Here is a 20950-nt window from a genome sequence, read left to right on the forward strand (position 1 = left end):
TCAGGAGAGGCCCTCACGTCACCCTTTGCGAAGCTAAAGTAAAGCCGGAAGTTGGCGTTGCTCATGGCGCTGCTCCGCCTATCGGGCCAGCTCTCCTCTCTTGTTTACATTTCTCGCGAAACCACGCCGCGCTGCGCGCAACCGTGCTGCTCGGACCCGCGCGCTCCGCAGCAATACTAAACAATCGTTAGCACGTTAGCATGATTCTGCCAAAGAGGGCAAAATTTCCCGCGGATATTTCTTCGTCCGTTATCATCGCCGTGGTGCGGTACATTGCGTACAGCGTTGCATGCGCGTTTATTTCACGAACTTTATTTCCTCCTGTCCCACCTGGCCACAGCAACCTCCGGGACAGCACGGTCCAGATAACGCAGCGCAACAAAACACGGAGACCAACGCAAACCTGCCCGCACGGCGCCTTTGCCGCTGTACGAAACCTACGGAGCAACACGTGTGAGCGCACAGAACCAAAACAGAACTGACATTGTGGCCCGAAAGGCGCGGCCGCTACGGCAAAGAAATAAAAAAATCAGCAAAAAAGAGGGGAACCTACTTCGTCATTTCCTCCCCACTTTTCTCCTAGCGCACGGAGGGGGTAGGGCCTCTCCTCAGTTTCCTTCTTCCATGGGCTAGTCGCTCATAACACTTCCGGGCGACGAGCGACGAATTCTAGATTTGCAGAACCGAGCGATCGCGCGACAAGACCGAGCGATCTGTTCGCGCGACGGCCCGATCCGTCGCTCGAAGCCGTCGCTCGTCGCTGTCGCGCACAAAATCGCGCTCATGGGTTTAGCCTCAAAGGTAAAATCTAATGTACGAATTAGAGACCAGTACATGATCGGCACCATTTTTGCATTATAAGCGCAGTCTTTGTCATTGTGTGGTGATCTCAACGTACAAAGGCAAACATGGGTAAAAATTTTCAGTCACTTGTCTCGTGAAGATTATTCACAATAACGTAAATTGCATAAAATTACGCGATAACTCGAAGGCCGAATGTGTGTTTTGCGTCATCAATTATTTTTCTGGCAAGGAATTTCGTTCCATTTTATCGTTTTTAGTTGCACTCATCAAGGTACTCTCTCCAGTTCCCCAAGGAAATGGGCATATATGTTCGTTTAGTTTAAATTTCCTTTCAATCAAACAAAATACTTACTTTGACATTTAACCACGATGTTAGGAGCACTGCAAGCTGTGGACAAGCTTTCGGCTACGCCGTCAAACAAGGTTCACTGAAATGACTGTCTTCAGAAGAGCCACCTGTTCATCTTTGTGGCGGCATCGTTAAAGTTGAAGCTTGATTCAAGTGGAAGGAGGGCTCAGTACGTTTGTGATACCTAATAGCGCATCGAGACGGAAAAAGAAGGCTTAGCCAACGCCTTCCTGCTCCCACATTATAACTACCATTCCTTAAAATGAATAATTTATTGAAGGTTATTTATTCTCGCGACAATACATGGAAAGTGATTTCAAAACGTGAAACAACAGAACGTGATTAAAAATATTCGCGGCCTTAGAATGTTCGCGGAACGAAAGAGGGTCCTCTTGCAGTCGTTGACTTTGGAACTTTCGTTGGCATACTACCTGTACCTAGTCATGCTTGTTGAATAAGCTGACACTGAATACGCGCAGAAAATCACAGCACAGCACGAGTAGACCATAACTTAAACAAGCAGGCAAAACAATTAAACTACACGCAGACAGCCTGTACAGGCAAAGAAAACACATTTGAAAGTCAGCTGAGAATGAATCAGCTAACTGAACCAATGAATCGTAAAACATTCAGCTACCAAGTCACACTGCTAGCACTAAGAAAACAATTGTAGCACAAGTCATACTGCACAAGTTATACTGCACAAGTCATACTGAACTGTGAACAAAGTTATGGGGTGTTTGCTGCAATATGAGAATGTTCATATTATATTTCTTGGGCTTCATCAATGCCTTAGGCACCACAAACTAAGCTTTAAAAATTAGGCTATGGTGTTTTCCGTGCCAAAACTACGTTTGCAATATGAGGGATGCCGGAGTGGGGGGAGCTCCGGAATAATTTGGTCTACTAGGCGTTCTTTGGTCCACCAGGGGTCCACCGTGCACCTAAATCTAAGTACATGATGTTTTCGCATTTCACCCTCATCGAAATGCGGCCGGCGTGGCTGGGATTCGATCCTACAGCCTCGTGCTTAGCAGCCCAACAAACTGTAATCATTGCTTCTCATAATTAGTCCTTGTGCGAAGAACTGTTCAGTCTTCAGTAAGGCATGTTCACAACCCTATTGTAAACAAAAGTTGAGGTAATAATGTAAACGGCACTCATAAATGAAAGTAGAACGTTGTATTACAGCGATAAATTCCGGTGTTTTCCATGTGTAAGTAGCACCAGTAATGTCTTCGCTCTCTTCTGAAGTGTTAATAGGCTTATCATCTTGGTCCTGCATGCGGTAATGCGCACTACGTGGCAATAGATCGTCCAAGTAGGAGATATAGCTTGCTAAATTGAACTTTACTTTTGGTGCAGATTCACAGCGTATGCTGGACGTCAAACCAAGAGTACAAGATTATTTTTCTATTAGGGTACATGTTCACTACATCTAATGATGCAAGGACAACACTACACCTTTTCATTATTGCGAATATCATTATTCGCCTACTTCAGCCGTTTTGACGCTATTTATCGATTGTTACATAAGAAGACGCAGATCAAAAGCTATATACAAGTATATTTACAGCGTAATACGCCGCACTTGGCCAAGAGGCAACAGCCCGCGCTTGCCTTCAATCGTCGTCGTCTTCTTCTTACTGCTCGCCCCTTTGTCATTGGAAATACTATTCCATAGTAATAACCCCGGCGGCAAAAGCGCCGTCCCGGAGCGACTGAAGGCCGTACTCGGAAGCAGCGTAGTAGGCCTTGAGCCTACTGACGAGCACATCACTAGATACCAGGGAAGATGACGAGGTTGAGCTCACAGGAGCAATTTCGTACGTCACAGGCGTCACCTGGTGCAGCACGCGGTAGGGCCCTGTGTAACGCGAATGGAGCTTCTCTGAAAGTCCGAAGTGACGAGAGGGCGACCACAGGAGCACGAGCGCACCAGGCGGAAACTGTACGTCACGGTGGCGGGCGTTGTACTGACGCTGCTGAGTGGTTTGCGAGACCGTCAGTCGAGCATGGGCAAGCTGGCGTAGATGGTCGGCGAGGACGATGGCGTCGCGCGCATACTCGCTTGTTGAGATCGCAGCAGGAGGAAGTGCTGTGTCACGCGGCTAGGTCGGTTCGCGAACTCAGAGTAGATAAAATGGAGAAAATCTGGCGGCGTTGTGCCGGTAAGAATTATAAGCCAATGTGACGTAAGGATCGGCAATGTCCCTGTCGTTGTGGTCCTTAGAAACGTACTTGGACAGCATATCGGTAAGAGTACGGTTTAACCGCTCTCTCAGGCCATTGGTTTGAGGATGGTATGAGGCAGTCAGCTTGTGTTGAATGGAGCTGCAACGCATAATGTCGGCGATAACTTTTGAAAGGAAGTTACGACCACAGTAAGAAGCAGCTGTCCTGGGGCACCATGAAGTAAGATAATGTCACGCAAGAGAAAGTCCGCGACGTCAGTGGCGCAACTGGTAGGGAGAGCCCGCGTGATAGCGTATGGGGTGGCGTAATCAGTTGCGACGGCTACCCATTTGTTCCCAGAGGATGACGTCGGAAAGGGATCGAGGAGGTCTAATCCAACACAAAAGGACGGTTCCACAGGGACGGTGATCGGCTGGAGATGACCGGCAGGTAGCACCTGAGCTGTATTCCGACGCTAGCATGTATCACAGGCAGCAACATAGCGTGGGACGGGGCGAGCGAGACCAGGCCAATAGAAGCAGCGGCGGACGCGGTCGTACGGGAGGTTTACCCCAAGATGTCCTGCAATGGGTGCGTCATGCATCTCAAAGAGCACAATTTGTCGTAGATGTTTTGGCACGATAAGAAGAAGATCAGATCCGTCAGGGAGGAAGTTCCTTCGGTACAGAATGCCGCCCTGGAGGACATATCGGCGAACGGATGTGTCGGTAGGTGTAGAGCGGAGACGCCCGGTGAGTGCTCGCAGCGATAGGTCTCGGTACTGCTCATCGGCGATGTTAGCGAAGGCAGACAGAGAAAATGCCGTTGGCGGTACTACTGTCGGCGTCGTCAGGCTCGTCTACCGGGTAACGAGACACGCACTTAGCGTCCTTGTGTAGTCGGCCAGATTTGTAGGTGACAGTATACGAATATTCTTGGAGGCATAAGGCCCAGCGACCAAGTCTTCCTGTAGGATCTTTCAGTGAGCATAACCAGCAAAGCGCGTGATGGCCTGTGACAACGGAAAAGGGTCGGCCATATAAGTATGGGCGGAACTTCGCAGCTGCCCAAACTAGGACCAGACACTCACGCTCAGTGATGGAATAGTTGCACTCGGAGGGTGAGAGGAGCTTGCTGGCGTAAGCGATAACACGGTCGTTGCCGTGCTGGCATTGTGCCAGTACTGGGCCAATTCCGTGACCGCTCGCATCAGTACGGACTTCTGTAGGCGCAGAAGGATGGAAATTGGCCAGAACGGGAGGCGTTGTGAGAAGGACGATTAGATGCAAGAATGCAGAGGCCTCGTTATCGCCCCCTTAGAAAGGGGCGTCTGTTTTCAAAAGCTCGGTTAGTGGTCGTGCTATGGCCGTGAAAGTTTTCACGAAACGGCGGAAGTACGAACAAAGGCCGATGAAGGTGTGCACATACTTGGCACACTTCGGAACAGGGAAGTGCGTAACAGCATGGATCTTGCCTGGGTCCGGTTGCACTCCATTCGCGTCAACGAGATGCCCAAGGACGGTAATCTGGCGACGGTCGAATTGGCACTTCGATGCGTTCAGTTGCAGACCGGCTCGACGAAAAACGTCCAGGACTGCCTAGAGGCGCTCGAGGTGCGTATCGAACGTTGGGGAGAATACTAAAACGTCGCCCAAGTAGCACAGGCATTTGGACCATTAGAAACCGTGAAGAAGGGAGTCCATCATGCGTTCAAATGTGGCAGGAGCGTTACCTAGACCGAACGGCATCACTTTGAATTGATAATGAAGCCGGGTGTTACAAAGCCAGTCTTCTTGCGGTTGAGATCGTCCACGGCAATCTGCCATAAGCCGGAGCGAAGGTCAATAGAGGAGAAACAGCGAGTACCGTGGAGGTAGTCAAGGGTGTCATCAATCCGAGAGGCGGATACACGTCCTTTTTGGTAACCCTGTTAAGTGCCGATAATCCACGCAGAAGCGCCATGTGCCATCCTTCTTTTTTACCAGTACAACAGGTGACGCCCATGGACTACATGACGGCTGTATGATGTTCTTGGCAAGCATTTTGCGAACTTCTCCGTGAATAACTTGACGCTCAGCCGGTGACACTCGATACGGGCGGCGTTGAATAGGAGGGGAATCGCCAGTATTAATGCGATGTCTAACAGCTGTAGTTTGGGCCAAAGGACGATCGTCGAAGTAAAAAATATCGTGGTAGGAAAACAGAACGCGGTAGAGCTCACGAGCGTGCTCAGACGGCATGTCGGGCGCAATCATCTTTTTGTAAGTCGGCGATGGTACAAGCTGCCGACTGCGATGGTAGATCAGGATGGGCTGAATTGTCGTCTACTGCAATAGATGCTATTGAGTGATCCTCGAATGAGCAAATCTGGGCCAGAGACATCCCGCGTGGCAGCACTTGTGTCGTCAAGCCAAAATTGATCATTCTAGGCAGACGCAATTCGCCGTAATAGATAAAACGGTATGAGGTACTGTGATCCCGTGTGTAAGGAGGACGTCTTGCATAGGAGTAGCGATGTAGTGACCGTCGGGCACTGGTGGGGATGACACTAAGTCAACGTAAGTCAGTGCCGAAGGTGGCAAGCGAACGAAGTCGACCGAACTGAGGCGACTGGGGTGTGGTTCAGCGGGATCCAGAACAGGCAGGTCAAGGCGCAGAGTACTGGCGGAACAATCGATTAGAGCAGAATGTGCGCAGAGGAAGCCTAAGCCGAGGATGATGTCGTGGGGACAGTGGGCGATGACTGTGAATAGCACGAGTGTGGAGCAATCGGCGAAGGAGACGCGGGCGGCTAACATACCAATTACGGGGCCTGTTCCGCCATCAGCGACACGGACAACAGGCGTCGCGGCGGGCGTGATTATTTTCTTCAGGCGGTTACGAAGGTCAGCGCTCATTACCGAGAAATGTGCCCCAGTTTATATAAAAGCAGATACAGAAACACCGTCGATTTGCACGTCAAGAAGGTTCAGATGAGTGGGCAACGTCAGTAGAGGATTTGGCGGCGTAGGGAGCAATGCAGTGTCAGCTCGAGGCGCTGCATCATCTAGTTTTCCGGCTGGGAGCGGCGTCCGAAGGGACTTGGCGAAAAGGACCGACTGGGCTGGGGAGAGCGAGATTGCCGTCGTTGGAGCGAAGGTGAACGAGAATAGGGGCGGTTCGGCGCAGGAGAATCAGTGGCGGCGTTATCGAAGCGTGCGGCGTAGGGACGAGAAGGGCCACCTGAGGGGCGAGAGTAGGTAGTATAAGCAGACCGGGTCGGGGAAGTCCAGCGACTGCGACAGTGCCGACAAATGGGCCCTATCAGACGGCAGTGAAAACAAATGGGCTTGTCGTCAGCAGTGCGCCGTTCAGATGGGTTGCGGAAACGTGGTGGGTAAGAAGATGCGGAACGGGGCGGAATCGAAGAAGCCCGGTAGGTATCAGGGCGATGGGCCGAGCAGATGGTGTGAAGACCCATGTTTTCGAACTCCTGGCGGACAACTGCCGCGGTCAGGGAAACCGTGACTGCAGGCGCGTTGGTGGGGCTGGAGTCGAAGGCAGCCAGATAGGCCGCCTCAATCTCACGCCAGTGTTAATATCGCCAGTGTTGTTGGGACGAGGAGGGTCGGCACAGGAAGATTTCGCTGGGGTGTTGGGCAAATGGGCAAACTGCTGGTCGATATGTCGGCTTTTAGCGAGTTCCAGGCGGCGGCACTCTTTAATAACTGCATCTATCGTCGCGACGTTGTTGACTACGAGCAAGTTGAAGGCGTCATAGGCAATGTCTTTGAGGATGTGGGACACTTTGTCTGACTCAGTCATGTGTGCGTCAACTTTGCGGCACAGAGCCAAGACGTCCTGAATGTACGTGACATAGGTCTCTGTTAACGTCTGCACACGGCGGCCGGAAAGCGCCTTCTGCGCGGCAAGTTGGTGACCATAGAGGTTGCCGAACAAGTCTCGGAGCTTTTTCTTGAGCGAATCCCAACTGGTGAGCTCATCTTCATGCGTCCGAAACCAAACTCGAGGTGTGCCACCGAGGTAAAAGATTACGTTGGCACGCGTGATAGTAGGGTCCCACCAGTTATTGCGGCTGACGTGTTCGTACAGGCTGATCCAGTCTTCGACGTCTTCCCCATCTTTGCCCGAGAATACGCCAGGATCACGAGTAGCAGGGAGAGTGATGTAGGTCGTCGAAGAGGCAGCAGGTGTCGGAGGCGGCTGAGTCGAGTTGTCACCGCCGGGAGTCATGAAGGAAGGCTCGACGTACAGTCCACTGCGAAGCTCCGTGACGAGGTACAGGGAACGCCCACCTCCACCAGATATGTTATGTAAGAAGACGCAGCTGAAAATCTATATACAAGTATATTTACAACGTAATACGCCACACTTGGCTAAGAGGCAACAGCTCGCGCTAGCCTTCTATCACCGTCGTCGTCTTCTTGCTGCTCATCTCTTCGTCATTGGAAATACTGTTCCGAAGCACTATCTATCTATCTATCTATCTATCTATCTATCTATCTATCTATCTATCTATCTATCTATCTATCTATCTATCTATCTATCTATCTATCTATCTATCTATCTATCTATCTATCTATCTATCTATCTATCTATCTATCTATCTATCTTCTTACGCCTACCCAGCGGCCTAGTGGCCTACCAGCCTTGGATACCAGGCTGGTAGGCAATTTGCTCGTGGTAGCGATGCCGCCATGGTCGTTCCATCGACGTGCTTGCATCTTTAATTAATTTGTTAATTTCTTCACTCTCAGGGCCAGAGGCATTACAGAGAGGAGGGGCATACAAAATTGGCGGCCGTTCTCTTAAATTTGTTGATCTCGGTGATGGGAGCCATGAAGGCAAGGAGGTAGTTCTAGTCATTTCCAGTTCCAGGATTAAATGAATTTATACAATAGCTAGTTCGGCATTGCGGTATTTCTACCTTGAAGCTGTGGTGTGTGCGTGAAGATATATAAGATTGGGAGAGGAGTAACTTATCTTTGAGGATATGAGAATAGGGTTGGTATAATAAATTCTGTGAAAAAGACATAAGCGAAAATAGTTACGGCACAGAGAAAGAACGGCAAGACCAAGTGCAGATTTCATTGTATAGATACGCTTGATGTTCGGGAATAATTTGAAACAATGAAACGCTTTGAAACAATTTGAAACATCAAACAATTTGAATCGCCACCTTTGTAATCTGACTTGTCATGCCGCCGTCATGACGCATTCTACGCCAACCTGGTGGGCCAAGTTGACTAATATCTTTGGCCACCAAGTTTGTGTTTGTGGTCCTTGCATCCTCGCCATCATTGCCATGCCATCATCGTCATACAATTGTCATCATGAATTTGTTCTCATACTGTCGTCGTGGTGCCGTCCTGGTTATATCATCGTGGTCACTCTTACTTCGTCATCCGACTCTCGTCACGCCGTCGTCGTCATACAGCCGTCGTCATGCGACCGTCGCCATTTCCTCGACATCAAAGCTTGCTCGTCCGTCCATCATAACCGCCTTAATTATGCTATCGTCGTCATTGTCATCGTCTTACAGTCGCTATCATGCATCCATTGACACACCGTCGTCATCATGCCGTCGTGGTCGTTCAATCGTTGTCAGTCTAATTTCGTTATCCTACCTCCAATATGCCACCGTAGTCACGCCATCCTTATCCCAGAGTATTCGCGACATAGTCGTCATGCCCCTGTCCTCATACACTCGTCGTCATAGCATTGCACTCATACCGTGCTCATGTCATCGTCATCATTGCTTCGTTGTCATACGTCGTCGTCTTGTCTTCATTGTCATACCATCGTCGTGATACCGTCGTGGTCTTTCCATCATCCTCGCTCTAACTTCAAGATTCTACTCTCATCATTCAGTCGTCATGCCATTTTCTTGACACAGTCCTCGTCATACCATTGTCATGTCGTCGTCGCCACGCTGTGGCTTTCGCATAGTGATCACTTCAGCAATGCCATCTCATTGTGGTCATTCCGTCGCTGTCATACCGCCTCCGTCGACAGATCGCCGTTATGGCTTTTTCATTCATTCGTAATTATGCTGTCGCAATTTAATCGTAATTGTGCAGTCGTTATGTCATCGTCGTTATTTCATCATCATCATATATTCGCTGGAATGCGTCCGCTGCAACATTCTCTTTATTATGCCGTCGTGGTTGTGCCACCGTCGTCATTCTAGCTTCGCCATCCAGCTGTCGTCACACTGTCGTCGTCGTACACTTGGTGGTCATCCCGTTGACATTATTCGTTTTCCCGTTGTCGGTGTTATACCATCGTTATAATTTAACTACCGTCATCTAATTATCGTCACGATGTTGTCGCCATATCGCCTTTGTCTTTTCACTGACGTCATTCCTTCTCCCGCATTCCATCATCGTCATGCCGCCAGGCTCATGGTTAGCCTTGGCAAAGAAGAGCCGTTGCAACAGAGGTGAAGACGGGATTATGTCACATATAACCAAAGCAACGGATGCGCCAGAATGACAACTACAGATGGCAAATAAACTTGACAGGCAATGTGGTGTGTTGGTACATTGCTCGAAAGCTAGCCATCGCATTACGATTGACAGGCATTGTGAAATGAGTTCCGCTGTAATTTTTTATGTTGCAAGATGTCGTGGTTAAGAAGGTTGCTGAAGCAAGAAAAATGACCAATGTTAGCTTTTTTTGCTTCAGTGTTGCATAAAATGAGTTCCTTCTGAACAAATAAGGCGGATGCCGTTTATTTGGTTATTGGAAAGCCTGAGTAAAAGTTTGTTAATGTTTGTTAAAAGGTCTCTGAATCAGTTTTCGTCGAAGTTGAGAAAGGCTTATGAAGTGAAAATATGCTATTTCAGTAATGCTTAGCCTCAAACAGTATTTCAATGCGTTAAGCAGAAGCGGAGTTATTCACCATGAAACACTGAAGCCGCGGTTCTTCCACTCCTCCTTCAATGCATTGCACCGCGAAGGCTACGCCGGAGCGGGGCTTGCCCACAACGCTCTGCCTTCGAAATGTCACCGCGGCGCGCAATTCAAATTTCGTTTTGGGTGTTAAAGGGAAACTAAAGCAAAACACTACCCGCCGTTGTTACTTAGTGGCTATGGTGTTGGGCTGCCGAGCACGAATTCGCGCGGTCGAATGTCGGCCACGGCGGCCGCATTTAGATCGGGGCGAAATTCGACAACCCGTGCATTTAGGTTTAGGTGCACGTTAAAGAAGCAGGAGGGCGAAATTTTCCGGTGTCCCTCACTACGGCGCGCCTCTAATCATATTGTGGTTTTGGCAGGCAAAGCCCCACAACTTAGTTTTTAAAGCAAAACGCTAAATCAGCTTAGACTGATTAAGCACTGTTTGAGAACTATGCCGGTGGTCATTTCAATATGATAGGCCAATTGTTACATAAGAAAATGAAGAACAATATGTCAGTATTTGAAATTCGCGTGAAAGCCCTGACGACCGTACGTCAGTGTGACGTCAGGGATTCGAAAGTGTTTCTTTTTTATTTTCGTATTTGGACCGCGTTGGCTCAGTAAAGGTTCCCGCAACCTGCCATGTTTGATATTTGGTTCCTGTAGAACACAACGTATAGTCAACTTGTAACGCTAAACAATGAAGTAAGCCTTAGGAAATGCCATCAAAATCCATGACGTCACGGCGAAGTCATGCGGAAACTTAAAGGAGGCGTCGCCACTCGTCTTTCCTTCTTGCGCTTTTTCTGACTTACCAAGCGTCGTTTCGTTTGGCGCGTCGTCGCCTAGGACGCACTAAACGTAAGCGAAACGCACTTCTCCTCAGCGAACCGGAGTGTGCTTAGCCAGTGGACTCGTCACGGCTGCCGCGGTATATGCGCTACCGTAGCGGACCGCAGCTAAACGCAACCGTAACGTGTATGGGCAGCGTTTGCTTTGTGCACAACGGCGCTCATGTGCTTGCTCGCGCTCACAAGCAGCAGCCTGACCATGCTAAGTGCTGCGGACCCGCTTTGTCCGTCGCCTGCTTGACCTACAGATAGTAACCACGTCCAACTTGTGCATTTTTGAAGCGCTATCAATTAGTCTGCCAAGGCGTCTACACGGAGCGGCCACGAGTGAGCGCGCGCTGACAACCGTGTACATCGTTTGACCTTAAGTTTCGCGTAGATCGGGGCTAGTTGAGCGCTCAAAACTGGTCATACCTGGCGAGACCCGACGGCTACGACACGGATATGCAGGGTGGCCTAAATTTGTTTCCTACGCGGGATACCGCGGCCCAGTGAGAGCAGACGATAGTAGGCTTCTTCCGGAAGTACGTAATTATTATCGAAATTTGAGAGCACAATTTCCCTTACTTCAGCCTGTTTAGTAAACTTCGTCAATAGACGTACACAGTTAGAAGAAGCGCGCTCAACCAAACATCCGTTTTGACTGACGTTAGCTATTGACCAATAGCAGCCGTGTGTGGGAATCGGCTATATGACAAAATTAAGCGTCCAGAAGAGAGCGAGCAGCAGGCGTGCGTTCAAATGAAAACGTTTGAGAGAAAGGTGTCATCGCCCTCCGCTTATGAGCTCCATGCGCCGCGCACAACTGCACAACTTGGCTGGGATATTCCCAGCAGCGTATGCTATCCGCGGACTATGTTTTTGTCACGAATCCCGACAAGTGGTTTAGGACCCCTTTAAAGAACTTTTGGATTTTTTCCAGAAGTGTCACCAAACAATTCGAAGAATTAAGATAGGGCGGTAATTGCCTCCGCTACTGTTATCTCCGCCTTTCTAAAACTGTGATACTCTCTGATTTTTCATATTGGTAGGGAATACTCAAGAAGACATTGACAAATTTAACATGCCCGCCACATACCAGCACATAATTGTCCACTTCAAACTTTATTCCTTTTATTTGGAAGCCGTCGCATTGTTCAGATCACACTGACTTGATGTTCAGTGCTAGTAAGCAAGTGAAGAGCTGTCCCTGGGGGTAAATCTTGTACAAGAAGAATTAAGTTTCTTAAACAAAATATGTGTGAGCCGGTCGATGGCATGTTCCTTTAAGTGGGAACTATTCATTTTCAATTATATAGGTCATTCAAGAGCCCCGCAAGAAATTTTGGAGGCGTTCTATTGTTGTCCAGTGCCTTTGGTATGCTTACCTGGAACTTGAGAGTTCTCTGTTTAATATGGTCCTGTACTTTTAAACAACTTTAGATCGCGGTATCATGGCTAGACATGAAGCACTAGTACGCTTGCCTCCAGAGCCATAAGATACTATATAGGGACCGCTAAGAGGCGAGTTATGGTCACTCTTATCAACTCTGATCCTTTCAACCGATCAGGAGGCGAGCACTACTCCCGAAAAAAGAGAGCTGGGTCTTTATGCTTGAGAAATTTATTCGCGATTATTATGATTACTTAGGTCCTTTTATTGCAGAAACAACGTTATGATCCGTCACTCACGAGGTAATAATTATCCAGAAAAGCGACGCATGAGAGATTCAGTTGAGGACAATTATTCGACGATCCATTCGTCTGAATCTTTCCCCGGCATGGTTAAAGTAACGAAGAGCATACAAAGCAATGGTTGCAGTTAGTAACCTCGTACGTTACCTGTCAAGCACTGCTAACGATCTTTAACTAATGCTTGTTAGTGTTGTTAGTTCAGCTCGCTAAAAATAAGAGTATTTGAATCGTCGTGCATGTATGATGCATGCCGTATGTATGCTCACAGTGGCCGGTGCTCCATCCAGTTGTCGACCTCCATGGTTGGACACAAGAATGGCACTGGCGTTGTACGCCACCGCAAGCTCGGCGTCCCCTGCTGCGAATTCCGCGAAAACCACCATGTCAGCATATGTTGAGCCACAGTAATGCCAAAAGCATAACGCTCGTCTTATAGCACGAATCATGTTACCGCTTCGCCGATGTTCGCGCTCATACTCACTCGGTGTGATATACTAAACAGCTGGTACTGCTGTTGAAACTAAAGCCGTGAAAACCATTGCTTAAAATATATATATCCCCTGTCAGGAAATCTCCTCAGCTGTGAAAATGAGATATTTCAGTCATCGAATGTTAGAGAATTCATTTCAGTCCCGGCTCAATGAAGCCATGTGTGCGATGATGATAGGAAGAAGAAATTTAAATCGATCACCGACTCCATCGCGGCCTGAGCTGGCCGGGATGGACACGGACGACGAGGGCAGCTCGGGAGAGACGGCGGATGAACGCGATGATCGTTCAGTTACCGCGAAAGGGATCGCACTAAATTCCGCAAGACCCGACACCAAACAGCGATGCGGCCGTTATGAGAAACTACGGAAACGAGTAGACAGCATCGAGAAGAGCATCGAGGAACGTTTTACAAAACAGACTGCTCATATGAGCGAAATGTTCAATAACGCGTTAGCTAAGCTCTCTGAACAAATAACACAAATGTTCGCCGCGCACTGGGCGCGTATAGAAGACATAGAAGCGAGGCTATCGCCAGCTGCAGGCAGACCAATCAGAACAATGAGGAAGCCGTACGCTAGACAGCAGCAGCAACACGCTCACAGACGTAGAGACGCAACCGCAGCTGCATGCGCAGCAGCAACCAAGTCACCTCGATGGTGACGGGCTAAATTAAACGCAAGCATCACCATTGCTACACATGCAACGAAGCACACTAACACTGGGAAACAACAATACACAATGTGGCAGTGGAACTGCTGGGGCTACAGGAGGAAGCGGGGTAATCTCCAGCAATTCAAACGCAGCCGCGAGACGAAACCGGATGTGATCCTTTTACAGCAGACAAACCATCCGGTTAAACTAGCTGGCTACAAAGCCATAGAGGCGACCACTACGGAGAACAGGCAAAGAAGGAAACGGGCTACAGCCCGCGTGGCGGGTGGCGCGGGGCCGGGGGCGATGGTGGCGCGCCGGCCGTCTCCCCCGCCACACCCGTCGCCGGCCGCCGCCGTGCTCGTTCGACATAACGTCACTGTGGCGCAGCGAGAACTTGCCTGCGTAAAGATGCCTCACGTGTTCGTAGAATTAATTCCTGAGAGCGGGTTAGGACTCTTCGTCCTTAACGTGTACAGTAAACCTACGCTGCAGCACAGATTCGGGGACCTACTACGGGGCGCGCGCGCGGCTTCCGGCGGCGAGCCTCTACTTGTTGCGGGCGACTTTAACGCGCCCCACGGGGCCTGGGTCTACACCCGAGAAACACCCAAGGGCAAACACCTTTGGGAATACTCGCAAGACTAAAGGCTTGAACTGATCGCGAATCCCGCCGATCCTACACGCAGAGTGAACAGCGTGAGTGCCGATACGTTACCAGACCTTGCGTACGTTTCGAACGTAGCAACAGCTCACTGGCAAAATACGCAGGAAGATTTGGGGAGCGACCACGCGCTGATCGAGATCACGATAGGCACGGGCCCGAGCGGTCGTGGTACTAACCCTGAAGGCAAAGGTCGTAAGCTCAAACTCGTGAAGTGGGACACGTTCCGCAAGAAGCGAGAAGAAGCGGGGCGATGCGACGAGCCGATTACGGACATAGACGAGTGGACGGAGACGCTCAGAAGGGACGTAGGCGCAGCTACGAACGACGTTCCGCCAGAGGCGAACCTCGAAATAATCGACAGCAGGCTCCTACACATGTGTGAAGGAAAGCGAGCCTTCCTAAAGAGATGGAAATGCCAAAGATATAATAAGGCGTTGCGCAAACGCATAGCACAATTAGACAGAGGCATCGAAGAACACGCACTCCAGGTATACAGGGCACAATGGGAAGACACGTGCAACGGCCTCGAGAGGCAGATGACCGGGGCGAGCGCTTGGCGCCTTTTTAGACACCTATTGGATCCGGAGGAGACTCGGGCCGCTCAAGGCCACAAGACTCGTAGACTAGTAAGAGATATTAAAGGCGATAACTTCCCCGACGCAATACGCGACCGTTACTTTAAGGCCGAACGCATCCAGCACGCCGAATACGACGGCGTCGCAAACGAGAAACTGGACGCGGAATTTAGCGAAGCGGAAACTCGGATAGTCCTGTTCGAACTGAACACTCGATCGGCGCCCGGCCCGGACCGGGTTACCAACAAGACTCGCCGCAACCTAGACGACGAGTCAATCTCCCGACTCGCGGCCTACGTCAATGAGTGCTGGCGATGGGGTTCCCTTCCCGAAGCGTGGAAACGGATTCGCGTTATCATGATTCATAAACCTGGCAAGCAAGTTACGTACGCTAGATAATCTAAGACCGATTTCGCTTACGTCTTGCGTCGGCAAAGTCAGGGAACACGCAGTTCTAACACACGTGACTGACTTTCTCGAAGATTATGACGCGTTCCCGCACACCATGCTCGGATTCCGCCGCAACCTCTCCGCACAGGACGCATTGCTTCAGCTTGAGCACCAGATCGTAGACGACACTACAAGCTCCACTAAGGCAATTCTAGGCTTAGATATTAAAAAGGCGTTTGACAACGTTAAACACGAAGTGATGTTAAAAACAATTAGAACATTAGGACTAGGCCAAAGAATGTATAATTACGTTAGAGATTTCCTCTCGGGCAGGCGCGCATGCGTCGTCGTCGGCGACGAGGAATCGCCAGAATTTGAGACGGGTCCGTGCGGCACGCCGCAAGGATCCGTCATATCATCATTACTCTAACTTAGTTCTACTCGGTCTACCCGAGAAATTAACAAAAGTAGAAGGGTTACATCACAGTCTCTACGCGGATGACATCCCCCTCTGGGTTCCCGGTGGAGGATGTGACGGTCACGTCGAGCGAACGCTACAGGCAGGAGTAGATGTGGTTCAGAATTACTGGCGTGAAATGGGCCTCGAGTGCTCGGCTACCAAGTCCGAACTCTTATTCTACAAACCCACAAGGAGAGGTTGTAAAACCCTGCGCGCAGAGGAACGGGAATTCTCCAAAATACGCATTACATTGGCAGATGGTACTCCCGAAGCGCACGTAGAGAAAATTAGAATCCTAGGGTTACACCTCCAGGCAAACGGCCATAACGGAGAGACGGTGCGAATACTTCGTCGTTCGGTGGATGACACGATCCGACTCTTGCGTCGCATCACGAATAGACGCAATGGTATGCGTGAAGAGTGCGCGATCCGTCTCGTGCAGGCGTACGCTATAAGCCGCATAACGTATGTTGCCCCCTACCTGAAGTGGATCGGGTCCGAAAAAAACAAATCGGAATGCGTGATCCGAAAGGCTTTCAAGAGGGCGGTCGGCGTTCCACTCAACGCGAGCACCGAGAAATTTCTAGAGCTCGGAGTTCACAACTCACTTGAAGAGTTAATCGACGCGCACGACGTTGCGCAATACGAACGATTATCGAGGTCAAAGGCAGGTCGATGCATCCTCGAGTCGCTCGGCATCACGTACCACACTCAGCATGGAGAAAAGACGGCGGTTCCCGCCTCGGTTCGCGACCGCCTGATCATCCCGCCGCTTCCCAAGAACATGCACCCGACGCACCACGCCGGGAGACGAAACAAACGCGCAAGCGACCTTCAGAAGAAGTTTGGTAACAGCAACGAGGCGGTGTACGTAGACGTGGCGCGATATGGAGAAGGGAGAAGCGCACACGCGAGCGCGGTTGTAGACCGCACGGGTAAGTGCCTCGCGAGCGCCACGGTGACCACGGGACTGACAGAGGCGGCCGAAGAAGCCGCGATAGCCCTAGCACTTGTCGCGGTGCCGAACGCTGCGATCGGGATCAGCGAGTCGCTGGCGGCAATCCGCGGCTTCGCGTGCGGTCGTGTCTCGTGGGAAGCGGCCTGCATACTCCAAATTTCTGACGACGGCGACTCGTCATCGCCGTTGCAACCCCAAAATTTTACGGTCTTCCTACTCCGGACCCCCGCACACACCGATGTTCCACTCGCAGGCAACTAGGCGGCCCACGCCACGGCTCGAGGTCTCACACGCCGAGCCGCCGCTGATTATGTGGCCGCCGCCTCCGTCCCCGAGAGCGGGGCATCGGATCTGCCGGATCGGGACACTACAACAGGAATACAGCAACAGGAAACAAATTGGGCGTGGGGCGATCGCCTAACTACGTCCAGAGACCTAACCCAACACTACAGACTCGAAAGACGCTCATTCCCGCCACCGCACGATAAACTTCACTGGAACGAGGCCGTAACATTACGCTTGCTCCAGACACACACCTACCCTAGCCCTGCTATCTTACACCAATGCTATCCACGTTTATATCCAACAGACGCGTGTAAAACTTGCGGACAAAAAGCAACGCTGCGACACATGCTCTGGGAATGTGCCGGCAACAACGGTAATCACACCAGCTGCGTTCGCGACGCGTCCATAATCGGGGCCGTTGCCAGAGTACGGAAAGGTTCGAGCTCGCTTCTTCCCGACGCCGCCCCGGATGCGAGAGCTGCCAGGGACCTTCTCCTCAGGCGTCGCCGCTGCTGCGAGGCGGCTATCAAAAGTTCAGAGCTGGTAGACCAGCTCTGGGCCGTCCGGCAAGCCGAAGATGCCGCCCGAGTCCAAGGACCTCGAGCCGCCACCTGAGGCCACCACAGCAAAAACTGCCTGACTGTTCTTTAGTAATGTTTCTTCTTCGATCACAGCCATGGCAGCATTATTACGAGGTGACATTACGATGTTATATTACAATTATTACGACGCTAATTGGCAAGAAAGGCAACGGCTTGAAAGAGCTGACAGAATGTGAGGCCTTTTGCAAGTTCCTGGATAGACAGAAAACCTTTCAAACCACGACTACCACGAGTACGGCTCGGAACGAAAGACTAAAGGAACGGTTCCGTAAAAACAAACATTTAATTTGTTTATTTTTTTGAGTGTTTGAGAAGTTTCGCGATTTGAGACTGGCGTTCCTGTCATTGGTAAGTTATGAGGTTTGTTAATGCTTCTTTTTAATGTGGCGGAGCGATGGATGCTGTTGCCGAAACGGTAGTCTATGAGGATGCGTGTCGAGATGTTAGGGTATATGTAAAAGCAAAAGAAATGCAAAAAATAAAACGTCAACAATGAAGAAAAAAAGAAAGAAAAAGATGACATATAAAACACTAAAGAAACAGCAGAGTTATGTGCTTGTGCCTTTATTGAAACAATGTACAATAACAACCATTTAGAAATTGATATAGCTATTGAGCTACACAGCTTCGCTGTCTTCCATCTTCACATAGTGAAAAGGCTCGTAATTTTTTCACAAAAATTGTAACGATTAAGTTCAGTAGCGTTGATTCAGTAGCCACAAAGTATATTTAGAAGAAGGTGCACAGCGTTATTCGCACTATTGCGCTATAGAGGGCACCGTCGTGAGGAGCTGCGTTAGCCGCCCATAATACCCTCCGGGCGACAGCAGACGCGTTTCTTGAGTCAATGATGGTACACTGGTATAGTGCCCGCAACGAGAAGACCTGATGATGTCGTTCAATACTCTTGCGTTGACGAGGTCAGTTCGACCGTGCTAGATTATGATCGCATGGCATTGCTATACATCAGTGCACAAGATATTGCAACATGCCGCGCGTCTTGATTTGCTTCCGTATTAAGGCGAAAGCCTTAAGTAGCTCGTTGCGAGATGGCCTTGAAACAAACATGACGTGTAGTCGAGTAGTACAAAAAAAAAAGAACTCACGTGACCTTCTCCGAGCTAACGGCGACTGGAGAGGGGACCGAGCGGCGCGCGCAGACAGAAAAACAGGTGTCGCGTCACAGAGGTCACGCGGCGGTGGTGGCGGTAGTGGCACAGTCTACTGCGAAGCCAGAGAGACTGCTGTGAATGACGCTCACCAGGCCCCTAGCGGATTGCGCACAAGGTCTTGGAAGTACGCTATGGCCGGGGATGCTCGCCAAAGTAGACAGGAGGTGCTACGTGCGAAGGGGCAGGAGCATGGCGCTCGACCGCGAGTTCTGCTTTCCCATGCTGAAAGTATGCAACGTATTGTTGTTCCGCTTGCATTACACATTTGTAACACTTACTGGCGACAAGCATGCCGCACCTTTATGTAGTACATTAAGTGCTTGCATATGTCGTTGAGGACATCCACCTAAAGCACTATGCGCATACTTCACACTGAGGCTCGTTATGTCTTACAAGATGTCTCACCCCTTTTATCCTATAACTTCTAACTTAATACATAACTAAGTGTGCAGGAGGCTTTCGCTTCACGTGTTATAGGAATGTAATATGCCCTATAAATTTTTTCGCGTAATTTTCTCTGGTGTAATCTAGAATCACATTAGACTCGGCAAAAGTAGTAGCTCCCACAGTTAGAGCTTCTCCACTTCAGCGCTTTCACGTCGTAACAGTCAACGATGCCTTCGGGGTGAAAAGCCTGAAGTATACGCCAAGATATTGCTCGTGATTAGCGGCAGCGTAGACACGGACGAAGTGCGATGACAACACGGCGCTCACAAGCACGTGCCGCTTCGTACTTGTCCTTTGCGTTGCCGCAATCATGAACTTCAACCAACTTACCTAACTCGCCGCTCTTCTCGACGTAATTGCTCCCTGTCGTGATACCCCTAACTAGGCTTACGATCGCAGGACCACGGTGTGCGACGAACATGCTGCGTGTGTGCGCGTTCGAGCGAGAGAGAGAGAGAGTCTGTGTGTACTCGCGTCAGAACACCGCGTAAGCTCAATAAGACCTGTCGCAGAACGTGCACGGCTATGCGCTCGCCCGTATGTCTAAACCAATATGCGCACAGTATTGGCGGTATTATGCAAAAGGTCTACAGGTCTGTGAAACAGACATGCTGTCTACTTATACTACCGACATAGATTTGCTGGATAACGGTTCCATTTTATGCGGCATTATGCAACGAAGCAAAAAAATACGCTACGTAAATATCTTCGCTGCAAGAAATATCTGTCGTGAAGCACACAATTCTGTGAATAATCAATTCAGCTATTCGATGACGTTAACAATCATCGTCGATTCTTTCTCCACAAATTTCTTTTAAATTAAACTGTTTGTTGCAAAGTATTGAATGTGCGCATTTTGCAATTATAATTGTATAAGGTATCCATTGGATGGGCGTTTAGACTTGAAGATTTGTGTCTTACCGGTTATGATTCCTTTGAGTACTACGGGTAGCGCTGTGACATTCTTGAGCCAAAGAACGTCCTGCCACGTAAGTGTCTGGTCGAAGAAGTCGTTCGTGTACTTAGTGAGACCGGAGCCGCTGGTGGCATTCGTCATATTGAAGTTGGCATAAATGGTCTCGTCGAAATTACCCAACCTGAAGCAAAAAAAATTACAAATGCGAATGAACAAGAAAACTCAAGCTTGCTACGTGACGTTTGCTCTCTACAAAAATATATATTGAAATCCGTCTTTTGTGTACACTTCCCTTTGCCCTTTCCGATGACAGAAACAAATTCGCCGGTAATTTCACTTTTTTCATATGCTACGACAGCTACAGCTGACATTTAACTATTACGAATGATCACTTCGAAAAGAAATCGAAAAAGAGGCAGTTTCCCCCGAAGGCAAGACATTGAAAGCAATCGCAATTTTAACAGTGAGGTTGAGCCAACACCACCTAGATAGCACAAGGTCTGTTTACCGCCATCCCCGACTTCATGCTGCTGGCCCGACTGCAATAGAACCTAATCGTTATGCTCCCGAGTAAGCGGT

General features: G+C 49.6%; 1 protein-coding gene across 1 annotated transcript in view; it reads right to left on the reverse strand.

Moving 5' to 3' along the window:
* Nucleotides 1-20512, reverse strand: part of LOC142570684 (2-Hydroxyacid oxidase 1-like) — a 55464-nt gene extending 34952 nt beyond the window's left edge. The window contains exons 1-2 of the mRNA XM_075679032.1: nt 20377-20512; nt 13023-13114 (exon numbers count right to left, since the gene is read on the reverse strand). Of these exons, the coding sequence (XP_075535147.1) occupies nt 13023-13114; nt 20377-20512 (228 nt within the window). The remainder of the gene's footprint in view (nt 1-13022; nt 13115-20376) is intronic.
* Between the last annotated feature and the right edge of the window lie 438 nt (nt 20513-20950).

This window comes from Dermacentor variabilis, chromosome 2, assembly GCF_050947875.1.
Source record: "Dermacentor variabilis isolate Ectoservices chromosome 2, ASM5094787v1, whole genome shotgun sequence".
Classification (NCBI taxonomy): Eukaryota; Metazoa; Arthropoda; class Arachnida; order Ixodida; family Ixodidae; genus Dermacentor; species Dermacentor variabilis.